Below are 13,603 nucleotides of genomic sequence, written 5' to 3' on the forward strand. Positions count from 1 at the left end.
TCAATTATACCAAATATAATATAACTGATGATAGTACAAACAAAACAAGGTGTATACTAAAAAGTATGATATTTGACAGAAAATTATACGGCCTTGACTTGGCTGTCCCTAATCAGACAGACCCCACCCCCACCCCACAAAAATCACTCAACCTAACCCATATATCTTGTCTGCCAAGTTCATCGCTTTAATGTACTATATAACGATTTTAGGAGGTATAAAAGTGCATTCAAACAACCTTAACGATGTTAACACTGATGTAGAGAATCACAATACTCAACATTGTAGAAACTATATCTTATATAAGGTAAAAACTACTCACAGGGGAATCTTCATCTCATAACTCATTATCAGAGTTCAAAGGTTGCCATTTATCTTCCTTTCAAAACAACGAAGGTCTTACATCCCTGTATGTCAAGAATGGATTATGAATGTGACTGTGACTTAGCAACAGTGGCGGATCCAGCAAAATGTATTGGGGGGTCCAAGCTTCGCTTAAAATGTACGGAGTGTAAATCGCAGAGAAACTATGCGTAATCCAGATGATATAAATGATCGTTTGGGGGGGGGGGCATAGCCCCCCTGCCCCCCTCTGGATCCGCCACTGCTTAGCAAACACAAAAGTATAAGTCAGTTACTGGATTGTTCTGAGCTTCCTTCAATCAGTAGTGTGTAAATCGTCAATGTGTACATTTGTACTTACTGTATTGGTCAAAACAGCAAGCTTGCATGTGGCACTATACGATGGTTTATCAATAGTATTACCTCCTTTATCAGCCCATGAACATTTGGAAGGTTGCAGTATTTGACTAGCAGCATGCTGAAGGATAAACAATTCCCAGAGTGTGATATTTTTCTTATTCTATTCCCATGCAATAAATAAAGTACATGTATGTAATATAATAATATACAGATAAGATTAGAAGCTCTTTGGGTTGCATTTTCCCCAGTAATGATGGTATAAACAACAATTGTTGTAATGTGCTTTATTATAGCTGGAATTAATTTTCGCTGAAAAGATCTTTTGGGTGCTTTGTATGAAATTTATTTTCACTTATTTTTGATGAGTTGTAAAATATAGGAGAAAGAGTTACATTTTCTTCAGCGAAAATAATTTCCAAAAAAAATAAAGTATTTTACAGTAATTTACACACAAAAGTGTCTAGTCTATTAGCGTTTGGATAACCATATATAGTAAAATACAAAGATTCAAATGAAATCAAGTAAACTACATATTTATACAGTAATTGCAAAAGGTCTTTACAAATCATGATATAATAATTTATATCACATCACAAAAACTTGAAATTTATTAGAATTTACATCATACCAGTATATCAGTACCATAAATTTATTTTTGCGATTTGATAAGACTATGTTTTAATTGATGCAAGAGTAAAATGGAGCATGAAACATTGTCAGAAAACGAGTATTGATGTAGCGGTAACTTCAAAAAATTGAATTGACAAACTAAAATAATGAACAGTATGATATCTCGACAGTTTTGATAGAGAGTCACTTTTGAAAACATAGTGTCACTACTACCACCACGCACTCGTCACCTTGTATGAAAGGTCATCAATGCAATTGTAATATTTAAACATTTTGCACGAAAAATATTGGTGGACCATTTCTGACCAAAAATGGACAAGAACAATGAAGTTATCATAATTAAAAAAAAATTAATACTCATATTCCTCAAATAATAATAACTAATAACTTTATTACACTACTAAAAAATAATAATAATAATAATAATAATAATACTACATAATACTGTCGTTTGTTTGTATATCCATTATTTAATTTAGATTCCCAATGGGCAAGGTGGTAGTAGTGACACTATGTTTTCAAAAGTGACTCTCTATCAAAACTGTCGAGATATCATACTGTTCATTATTTTAGTTTGTCAATTCAATTTTTTGAAGTCACCGCTACATCAATACTCGTTTTCTGACAATGTTTCATGCTCCATTTTACTCTTGCATCAATTAAAACATAGTCTTATCAAATCGCAAAAATAAATTTATGGTACTGATATACTGGTATGATGTAAATTCTAATAAATTCTAATACTACATAATAATAATACTACATGTACTGTAATAATTGTGCCATTAATTTATGCTTGTTCAAAATTAAAGTGATTCGATTAGTTCAGTCTAAACAACAATCACTAAATGTAATACAACTTCACAAGCTCATAAGTTGGCTGACTGAAATAAATATGATGATTATCAAAAACCATTACAGCCACAAATAAAAATTAACATATGATTCATGTGATACTCAGCTTATCACCTGATATCACTTATTCTGAGAGTTGATTGATATTTGTGGTGACATTGTCTGACTATCAGTTTGTTGATAATACTAGACCATGATGTCACTCGTATTAACCAGCTTTATGGTTAAGTGATAAAAACCTTATACATTTGAAATATTCCATATTCAGGTACAGCCAGTGAAACATCTACCTATATGTAGCATCAAAGACAACTGATTCATTAGGTGCAAGTGTAAAACCAAGTATTAGTTACAAAGCTCTGATTAAAATATCCAGGTAAAATAAAATATTTGGTCAATCCAGCAAATTTGTTTGGTTATACAACTCCCTTTGCAGCTAATTCCTCCTTTACTTGCTTCAAATATGTGTCATCCGGGTATCCAAACCTGAAAGTGATACCAGTAATAACATATTAACTTTTAATTTTCATCTAATAATAATACATGACAAGTAATTGCGAAATATCTAGTTTAGCAAATATAAAAGTTTGAACATAACAGTCAGGAAATTAAGTCATGAACAGCATTCATTAAACAAAATGGCCATAGTCTGCCATTTTGAATCTGATATAAAAACAAAAGAACCTGTAATTTTCAATTTTTTTACCAAGTTTAAACAAAATCTGTACATGCACGACAGAGATCATATTTTGATGAATTTTTAACATTAACATGGCTGCAATTTGGTCATCTTGAATTTGATCAGCAAAGGAATACATGTGCATACATGTATATGTGACATGATTTACAAGATACACTACTATTACAGTTTGAACATGATCACTTCAGGCATGTCAAGTAAGGCTTAAGAACATCATTAATTAAAAAATTAGCCACTGTAGTCAGGCATTGTGAAACAGATCTAAAAAACAAATAATGTGCATTAAGATCAGATAATGAAAAGATTGAACAAAGTCCATTATACACAACATAGATGAATGATGAATTTTTAACATTAAAATGGCCACCATTTGGCCATCTTTAATCCGATTGCCCAAATAAATATTTCTGAATATGTGCAACATGATTATCTATGAAGTTTGAACATTATTAGTCAGGGAATGTCGGAACAAGCATTTATTAAATCTAAATGTCCACCAATGGCCATTTTGAATCTGAAAAATAAAATGATGTGCATCAATGTATAATATGTTCAATGTACATACATATGTACAAAAATTTGAATGAAAATCAAGCATACATGACTGAGACCAGCTTCGGAATGCTTGATTTTGGCACCATCCAGCCATGAAATGAATCATGAAACAAAAAGATGTGCAAATATGTGATATATTTGTGAAGTTTGAATGTAATCAATGTTTATATATTTGTAAACATTTTTCATGAAAATAATGTGTATTCAGAGTTGATATTTTAATTTGCATCCAACAGAGATTTATTTAAACATTTGCTGCATGATATAGGATGAAACAAATCATAAAAGAGGGTGAGTACCAATATTATGTTATTCACTCAGAATTACTAAAATGGTTTTCTGAAAAGTCTAAAACAAAGGTGTGTGTTGCCATGAAGTCACTGCATGGTCACATGCTAATGATAGTTCACTAAATACGATTTCTTAATAAAATTTCATATGAATTAAATTCTTACCCAGAGGGTCCTCCATATTTGCTGGTTTTATGATGAATGTCATTCCATACAACGGTATTGTTACATCGAGTTGTCACTGAAGTACCAATAATGAAAGTCAATTTACGTTCAAATGCCAACTTCAATAAACGCAACACTTCACGTCCTTCACGGTTGTCAGGGAGATAGGCAGTACGGCTTGTACCAGAATAGCTGCTCCCAGGACTTGGATCATTAGCCTAAGCAGTAATGTATAAAAAAAAATTCCCAAAAATTAAACTTCATCGTTTAATGAACTCAATAATGGTCTCAGACAACATAAATCTTTGTATTGTATATTTGCTACAATCATCACTTCAACTTTAAATTTGGAGAACGAAAACAATCTTACCTTCTGTCGTCCTGGTGGGAAATAGTAGTCAATTATAATGGTATCACATCCCTGATAGCCAGGAAGACTTGATCTCATCACATAATTATTCATCGTTCCTTTTGGCATGTTACCTGTGATAAGTCCAAATGGTTTCTTACATACAGGACAGGAAGGTCCTCTTGTTTTCTCAGCTTGATCAATACATTCCTTGCAGAACCGATGTTTACAGGGCAATGTCTTAGGATTGGTAAATGTATCAATACATATAGGACAGTTATTATCCTCATCACTTTTAGCTTCACTATACTCTACCTTGTTGACTGAAGAGCGTGGAATAGCACCATGTGGTGATGAACCTCCAGAGCTACGTGTAACATCAGCATATGATATGCTATGTGTGCTTTGTGATGCTGTATCTAAGTCAGTCTCCTTTCCTGGTAGTTTCACTACATGTCCAGAGCCTGGTGATGCTGATGGTCTCTTATGATATCGAATGTTGAACATGAGCAAACTTTTTTCGAATACATCTGTAAATGCTGTAACTGTATGTTGATCTACATCAATGAATCTGATATCACGAAGACAATCAGTAGCTCCTTGGTTCTTGATGAATTGAGTTACAGCATTATACATATTTACAGCACACACGTCTTTTGGGACTTTATATATACCTGCATTGTTGAAGAGAACAAACAATTACTTATAGATAAGAAATAAATAATTAATTGCATTAACCAAAAAGTAATCAACCAGATTAATTTCAATATAAATATGTAGCAATATGTACCTGTGCCAATAGCTGTAACAGCAACTGACTTTGCCTTTAAATCTGAGCTTGCCATAGTCAGAGTTTTGTGACAACAAGTGTACAACATATGCTCAACAGAGTAGGTGTTCCTATCCTTCCATTGGGGACCAACAACATGTATTACATATTGACAAGGTAGACGTCCTGCATTCGTGTAAACAACATCACCAACTTTAAGGGGTTTATATCTTCTACCAGTCATAATGTCATTACTTTCATTCTGAATTCCAATTCCACCAGCATTCACAATAGCACCTGCTACTCCCCCGCCATGGTTAAGTGTATTGTTAGCAGCATTCACTATAACATCAACATTTTGTTTTGTTATATCACCATGGCAAATGCTGACTTTGGTTCCATTACTGGCTTGGAAAGACAACACTGTTCCGGAGTAGATTTTATCTGTATGAGTCTTATGTCCAAACCTTTCATATTGGTCAACCTTTGCATGTCTTTTTTTGCCACCATGACGAGATGGTACGCCAATAAACTGGTAGAATGATTCTATTGCAAGTTTTACATCTTGGTCTTCTCCATACACTCTAATAGTATGGTTGTCAGCAGTCTCCTTTATTAGTACTTCAGGGTAGTCTTTTTGTGTTCTCTTTTTAGCTTTTGCTACCTCATGAGTGGAAATGCTCTTCTCTTTACTGATGTCAATGACTTTTGAGACAAGTTTTGTGTGAATCCCTTGAACGAATGACACAATGGAGTCATATGCTTTGTTTACATTTCCAGTTTTACCTTTCGCAGGTATTATAGATAAACTCTCACCACCATTCCATACAAATTCTACATTGTACTTTTTTCCATCAGCTTTTAATTTGTCCAAATGAACATGGTATACATATTCCATGACATCTGCTCCCACTCTAGCTTCATTCGCACCACTTGACCTTGACAGATTCGTGTCACCTAGAGTGTCATATGATGCTTCATCAAATACTGTAGGTTTACTTTGCTTTGTATCACATCTTTTCACTGAACTTGCACTTGACAGTCCAAACTCGCGTGTCTTCATAGTTGTGTTACCACTAACTTCACTAGTTGCTAGTGTCTAATAAATGAAGCAAAATATTTCAAGTTAAAAGTCACTAATTTTGAACAGCGAATTATTATGGCATTAAAATTTGCAATTTGGCTAATGTGCTTCGCCTCTACAAGCCGTCCATTATTGTTGTAAAACGACAGCTTGAAATCATGTGTAGTGCATGCAAGTCGAATCACAAACATCACAAACAATGCAGAACATAATTCTGTACACAAATATAGTTTAAGAAATATACAAATATATTATCATGAAACTCGGGACTCAAACTCGCAACTGGGCGAATGCTCCTCATCACAGAGATAACAATATTGACTGAGAGTGATATTACATTTTTTGAAGTGTGCAAACGAAATGAACACAGAATTGGGTGTCATTAATGCACAGCTATAATGAGTACGTTTGAAGCTCTTACTTGCCACTTTACTGTTTTCAAATTATTTAATATTCAGCATGCCTGAACAGCCTTTCCTTTTCATATTAACTGCCAATCATGTACGTATTTATGTTCGTTGGGATGTAAAGTTGGTAAATAATTTTTTGGAACAAATATTTCATAACTGACAGTGTGCTAAATAAAATTCGCTGCAACAACTGTGAAAGTATCAGATACCATGCGTGATATGTAAACGCTTTCTGTGTTTTGTGTTTGAAAGAAACAGTCATAACACAGCTTACCGTATCAGAATCGTATAGAGTTCCTAGAATGATGTCTTCCATATTGGGCTGGAAATGGAATGCACTGTCCTTGATTGTCTCGCACATAAGTCTCCCTTGAATAGAATGTACACGTAGGTTCAGTTCTTTCTTTTCGGACATCACATCAATAGCGCCACCATGTGTCAACAGATTAGACAGATAAAAATGCACACTCTCTGTAGTCACCAAGCTGAACTCCAAACTCTCGATGACAGCGTCGGCCTGTTTTCGTTTAGGATCATACATATCACTGACTGCACGCAGAAGCTCGGATTCTTCTTTTTTTATCATTGCCTGTAATTTTGTTGCAGTATCTTTTATTTGTTGCTCTGTTTTCGTTTTATTTTGTTTTAATTGTTCGACTACAATTTCCATCCTTTTCTTTTCCTTTTTCAGATCGACTGTTTTCTGAGCAAGGGATGTTACATGTTCCTTCATTGTTGGTAAGTTTTTCTCCATTGCTATATCCATTGATATTATTTCATGTGTTTTCGAGGAATGTTCTACTACTGTGCACCGGAGACAGACAGTTATTTGACACGTATCACAGAAAAATTCTAATTTGTCGTTCTCATGAATTTCACAAAACCTCGGTTTGATGACACTACCATGTTGTGCCTCCGCCTTCTTATTGTATTCTTCAATCGCAAGCAGTTGGTGGTTACGTAGTGCTCGAACGGTCGTGTGTATAGGTTTACAGTCATCACAGAAAAACTGAGCGCAGTCGTTACACCAAATAGTCGCAACATTCGTACAGTTTTCACATTGAGCATCGTTGCTAATATCAATAATGTCAGAAACTAAATTTAATAAGTCAGCTATAAAGCGATTCTCCCTAATACCTTCGACTCCTCTAGATGTTAAAGGCGTATCTTCTTTACACGTGGGGCATACAAGCTTTCCATTATTAGTGCCAACCCATTCATCAAGGCAGTGTTCACAGAATGTGTGAAAACAAGGGAGTATTTTGGGTGACTTGAATCGACTATAACATATGGGACATAACAACAGCTGCTCATCAATCTCACTCAAAAGTCTCTCAGGATTGTGTGCTGGTGCTGCAGTTGCCATAGTAATAAGTAAACAAGTTGCTGGAGAAAGAATTAAAATAAATATATTTGAATAAGCATGTACATGACTACAATTATTCTTCCACTATTCAAACATAACATTAAAGCGCGGTAGTCGTCGCGCTGCGCATGTGCGACATGTGTGTTGATTTTCCCACAATCCTGTGCGCTCTTTAAATGGAAATCACAAGGATGAGGTTTGATCAGGCACGACTTGCACTGATTACCGCCGGTGACTCCTTTGATACCTTACAATAACATGAAAATTATCTAAATGAAGCTTGGAAGCGTCTCAGTTCGTACTCGCTGATCTGTGCAACAGTCAAAGTCGCAATTTGTGTTTATATGAGACCCATATATCTCGCACTTGCGCAGCGCGACGACTACCGCGCTTTAAAACCTTCATTTGTGTTATTATTAAATTACATCACCGACAATTTTTAAGGTATGCCTACAAATTGCAATTTTTTGAAAATCGACAATATTAAGACATACATTTTTTCCTGTTTGTTGGACTTTTATTATTTAAAAAGAATTGAATTGATAGTTTGAAGTTAGTTCATAGAAGTAAATTGCTTTCTACTATTACAACGTATCAATCTATTTGGTCGGATTCCCTAATACAAACCCTGTCACTCTAAATTTTAATTCTGGATGCAATCAAATACAACATTCAGTTCTAATGCACATTGCATGCAAGGGGCATATCTATGAGAGGCATACCCTATATCCTATTGCCTTTTCGAACCATTTCCTTACGTTATTGTTACAATATCTACATGTTTAATCTTGTCTTGTAATAGCACAAAGCCAATTTTGACGTATGCAAATCAATGTTTAAGTTATACCACATATAGGTGAATCGTGAAATCAGTGCTCCCTACATCAGAACTACTTTTACTCCTACATAGATATAATGAAATAATTATACGACAGACCTGCTTGAAAGATAATAACTTCATGAAATGAGACTATGAGACCAAAATAGCTTCTGAAATATAATCATTACTGTCATAAATAAAATCACCACATATTGAATAGAAACAAAGTGCAGTTAAAAAGGTAAGAACGTGTATAAACTATTTATTTCATAACACCACTGTTCTAGCCATAAGAAAAAGGGGATTCCCCTTAGATTAACCCACTATGAGTTGGGTTTGCACGTGACAATTAAGATCAAAGTCCTACACACAATACAAGGGAGTGTGTGATACCCCTGCGCATGACAAGAACGATGTAATGAATTGGTATTAAATCGTGAATTTCTTATCTATTTTCAAAGCTATTAGTCGGTATTATATCTGATATATTAAGGCCCTCTTGATGTAATAATGATTTCTTTGTATGAATTTCATCAACATCACCTGTCTTTCGCACTTCGAATGTACAGCGCATGTACAAATTGAGATCAAAGTTCAAACCGAGTCATAGCATTGTTTGTCAAGACAAAACAACATACATATATCGAGTCTAACGCCATATTGAATGCAAGCAGGAAGTAAATATATTTGACCAAATTTGGATAATCTACCGCAAATCAGTCATTTAACAGTGTATAACAATTATATTCCGTGAATTGAAACACTTCTAAACATTAAAATTACACACTGTCAGAGTAAATGAAATACAGCCACTGTAAATGCGCTAGTCATCATACAGCGTCCATTCTAAATCGTACATATGTTGTATAAGTCGCTGTTTGTTTAAAATCGAACATGACGCTTAACGACGGGCACCTACCTTTAAGAATGAAATTTCATTACCAACAAGAACTGTTGCCACTGTGCCAGGTTTTGAACAATAGAACACCGTGTAAGTACGCATGCGTACTACGTGACTGAGTAATAAATCAGTGATCAATATTCGAGTTGCTACGAAAGGATTAGACTTTAACATTCTATAAGACGAAGGGTATTCGACCTTATTACGTCGACTATGAACGACCCCCTGGACGCTCGTTTGAATGCAAAATGAGCTTGGTCATCAACTTGTTTATCAAGTTCACAGGAATTACAGTAAAATAGATGATTTAAAGTACACGGCACAAACAACAGCAATATCATCGCCGCCTTCAAATTTATCCAAATATAATACATGTATCACTGATGCAATCGAAACTTGAAGATTGTAAATATTAAACAACTTCTTGAATGTAGCGTTACCAGTACGTATATATGTGTATGTATTATTTCGTTATGTGTTTAGATATTTGCACATACGCTGTGCATGCTGAGTGGGAAGCGTGGGTAAAAGTAAATGGCGACTGGCAAACAGAATAAAGATTTGACTATTAGAAAAAAAATGAAAAACGAATAATCTTGTTAGGAATCCTTACTCAAGTAGCAAACATGCAACAAAAGTTGAATACAGATCAAAACTATGAAAAAAACATATTTACACATATTTAGTCACCGTGGTTCAAATGTATGGTGGCATATACTGTTTTGTTGTTCCGTCACACATTTCTAGTTTTCATGCATGTACTTTTAACGACAGTCAATCTGCTTTCCACGTTTGTCTCATAATTTACCAATGTATATTCTATGTAATACTGTGATGAAAGATCCAATCGCCATATTCAATACATCCTACTTAAAAATACCTTACCAAACGTTTGTGCAAAGTGACAATAAAATCAGTTGATACCACCAAATAGTTACACTAGTATCACTAATGCAATCTGTCAAGTGAATATAGCTAATACTGAAATCACGTTTGCAGGTAGATGGAACGGAAGATGGACTAATGGAATGCAGCCAAAAGTTGCCATTTTAATTCGAATGGAGGTGTATGTTTCACTGCATAATTTTTTTTATTATGAAAAAATATTTTGCATTCTAATTCACCAGTGAACCTTATTGTATTGCGGTATTTTCAGAGTTATTGATGTTCCTATAACAAATATTAATCAACAAACCATGGCAAACAATGTATTCAACATAACCTAACAACCAGCTATTGTATATCAACAAATTCTATTACTTTATATCAATTGATATGTTAAACGAGGATTATCTGCAGATACGTGCTATGTGATATGAAGCACTAACTCTGTACTGAACTTTAACTATATTCTTTCTATTCTTCTAAATAGTTTTAGAAATGAATACCAAGTTCAATAGGACTCTATAAGGCTCTGATTGATATGAATAAGTGGTGGCTTCTGGAATTCTAAGTTGTCGTGAAAAGTGTTGCAGTCGGATAGATGTAAAGAGTTCACAATAACTGACTTGGTATTGGTGAGGATGATGTCCAATATATGACTTTTGGTGTGGGTTGGATGTTCTAACCACTACTTTAAATTGAAATTGTTAATGATGCCATTGACATTCGGAGTGGATGTGTCATATACATCATCAATATGCCATCTGAAATCTATTGTGCTGCAAAAATGACAAGCCTGTGAAGCAGATTTGTCAAGTGCGAAACTGAATTCACTAAAACACTGAGTGATTGTGAATACGTAGGGATGATATACTCGTAGATAGGGTAGCCTATGTTGCTTACAAATGCGTACTATTACGTAATGGTATCCAGGGTATGAGCTTCAAAGACGATTGGTAGATTACAGATGGTAATTACATTCTGATGGACTGCATTCAGGGTGTCAATCACCTGTGCCCTTTAACCAGGTTTCTAGAAGTAGAAGATCAATGTATTTTTCTTGGATTTAATCTCAACTATCTGATGATTTATTACTAGGTTTCTATGAGTGCAAGTATATCAATGCTTTGATCTTTGATGTCCTTCTAGTGTGTCATCACTACTTAATACACAGGCACTGCAGTCAACCACATACCCAATGAAAGAATGTGTGAATTCATTTTATACACAATAGTTAACTAATGCAAAACCGAAGTATATAACTATTTTACAGAAGCGCATACACATTGAGTGATCTCGAACTGAACGTACAATGATGCTTCATTGCAAATGAAATAAGTAAATAGAATGATTTATATATATTGGTGCAAGTTTGCCTCGTGTTCATCCGCTTAAAGTTGTCTCCAGTGACACATATTTGGGTTATGGATTGTTTTCAACTATAACCTAGATATTAAAAGTCTGTATGCGAGGGCAAAAAATAAATTTGTATTGCTCCCAGTTATTGTCACAGTATATTTGCATAAAATAATGCAGTGCCTGTGAGATGTTTATTGTACGAAATATCCCTATTTTGGTGTTCTGTGGCGAAAGTTATTTTTAACCATCTGCTCTGACGTGCATACAATTTCAAGATACATTTATTGTATATGAACGACCATCGCCCTTTAATTTATACCACAAACAAATTATAAAATTGAAACATTTAGTGATCGGCCGCATTGGTAGTAGACAGAAATGAGCATGTGGTAATTTACATAAACAAACATTATTTCAATAGTAGCATTGTCACACTGGAGTTCAGAAATGGTAAAGTTCTGCCACTGAACTGCCATTTAAACAGCTGCAGCTTTTATTCGAGTTTGAGTCAAGTTTTCTTTCATTGAAGTCACAATTGGGACAAGTTCTGTTGAACCGTTTTAACATTTTCATCCATTTCAAAGACTGACTACAGATGCAGTTAGCTGACGATGCTGTACGGGTAGGCTTTGGTAATACTGCCATTCAACTCGCCCACTGTCAACTGATGAAGGAAACTACAAGTACATAAACTGCTCCACAACTGGAAACGCGTCCATTATAGTATCGTGTATTATGCAGGAAATACAATTAACTGATCCTGATCTGAAAGAGAAAGTCTTGAATGATGTATATAACCAAGTTGGCCATCAAGGTGCTGGGAAAACTAGTACTGCGCAAGTTAGAAGTCAAGGTTATTGGCCAAGTATGTTAGCTGAAGTCGCTGCTTACTCTAAAGCCTGTCAGGGATGTACAATAACCAATAAGCGATTGCATCCAATGATGAGTTACCTTGTTGCTTCCAGACCACTTGAGATACTAACTTTGGATTTTACAGTTCTTGTATCCAGGTCAAACGGTACTGAAAATGTTCTTGTTATTAATAATATAATAATATACTTTATTTCGAGTAATAGCTCATATAAACATAACACATTTACAGAAAAATAAGAATAAATACCGTGAAAATGTACATAATAAATATATTAAAAAACATGACTCAGCCAAGTACTCAAAATCGTATTACATTTCATTACATCTGGGCTATAAATAGCTGTAATTATTGCATTCTTACTTTTTATAATTCTTAAAAAAAAGTTCGCCATTTCTTTTTTATGAAGAGCTTCAAAAGTAGTGACACGGTTTTGTACAAGGGTTTGAGTCATATGAAAGATGTGTACATTTACTCAAGCTATTCCCACAAAATACCCGTAGTGTAGTGTAAACGAAGGGGAAGATTTTGGCGTCGTTGTCGGCGTGATTTTTGACTTGTTTGCTTGATAACTTAATTTTTACAAGATCTTTTTAAAATTTATACTTAATATAAACAAGCATGCAACAACGACCAAGTTCAATATTGGGGCATTTTGCTTGCATAATTAATGAGAGACGGCTACTGATTTGTTTTCTTTTGTGGGTGCGATAACGATGTTATAAACAAAGGTATAAGGATAACCAAGTATAGTAGTTGTAATTATTGTTCACTGAGCATCATTTTCTGATGGGTTAACTTAGTACAACTATGTGTCATTTCATTTCATTGCGTTACTGAGTATGTTTTTTCATATTATTATAATCAGTGCCATCTAGAGTTCATTATTAGAAAA

The 13,603-nt window shown here is 34.4% G+C and overlaps 1 protein-coding gene and 1 long non-coding RNA gene across 3 annotated transcripts; both read right to left on the reverse strand.

Moving 5' to 3' along the window:
• On the reverse strand, window positions 1-1,391 carry LOC146738012 (uncharacterized). The gene is made up of 2 exons (XR_014930810.1): window positions 704-1,391; window positions 1-407 (listed from the first exon to the last, which is right to left on the reverse strand). It is a non-coding gene; the product is annotated as an uncharacterized LOC146738012 (long non-coding RNA).
• Window positions 1,392-2,576: 1,185 nt separating this feature from the next.
• Window positions 2,577-9,678, reverse strand: LOC100376607 (uncharacterized). Of its 2 annotated transcripts, XM_085504487.1 has the most exons (6): window positions 9,615-9,678; window positions 6,784-7,895; window positions 5,037-6,114; window positions 4,268-4,920; window positions 3,898-4,115; window positions 2,577-2,673 (listed from the first exon to the last, which is right to left on the reverse strand). In XM_085504487.1, exons 2-6 carry the CDS (start codon window positions 7,873-7,875, stop codon window positions 2,604-2,606), a joined length of 3,111 nt encoding a protein of 1,036 aa, XP_085360613.1. In that variant the 5' UTR covers window positions 7,876-7,895; window positions 9,615-9,678; the 3' UTR covers window positions 2,577-2,603. The 2 variants fall into 2 exon arrangements, with proteins under 2 accessions (XP_085360613.1, XP_085360614.1); XM_085504488.1 differs by lacking the exon at window positions 3,898-4,115.
• Between the last annotated feature and the right edge of the window lie 3,925 nt (window positions 9,679-13,603).

This window comes from Saccoglossus kowalevskii, chromosome 10 (genome assembly GCF_978046115.1).
Source record: "Saccoglossus kowalevskii chromosome 10, keSacKowa6.1, whole genome shotgun sequence".
Lineage (NCBI taxonomy): Eukaryota > Metazoa > Hemichordata > Enteropneusta > Harrimaniidae > Saccoglossus > Saccoglossus kowalevskii.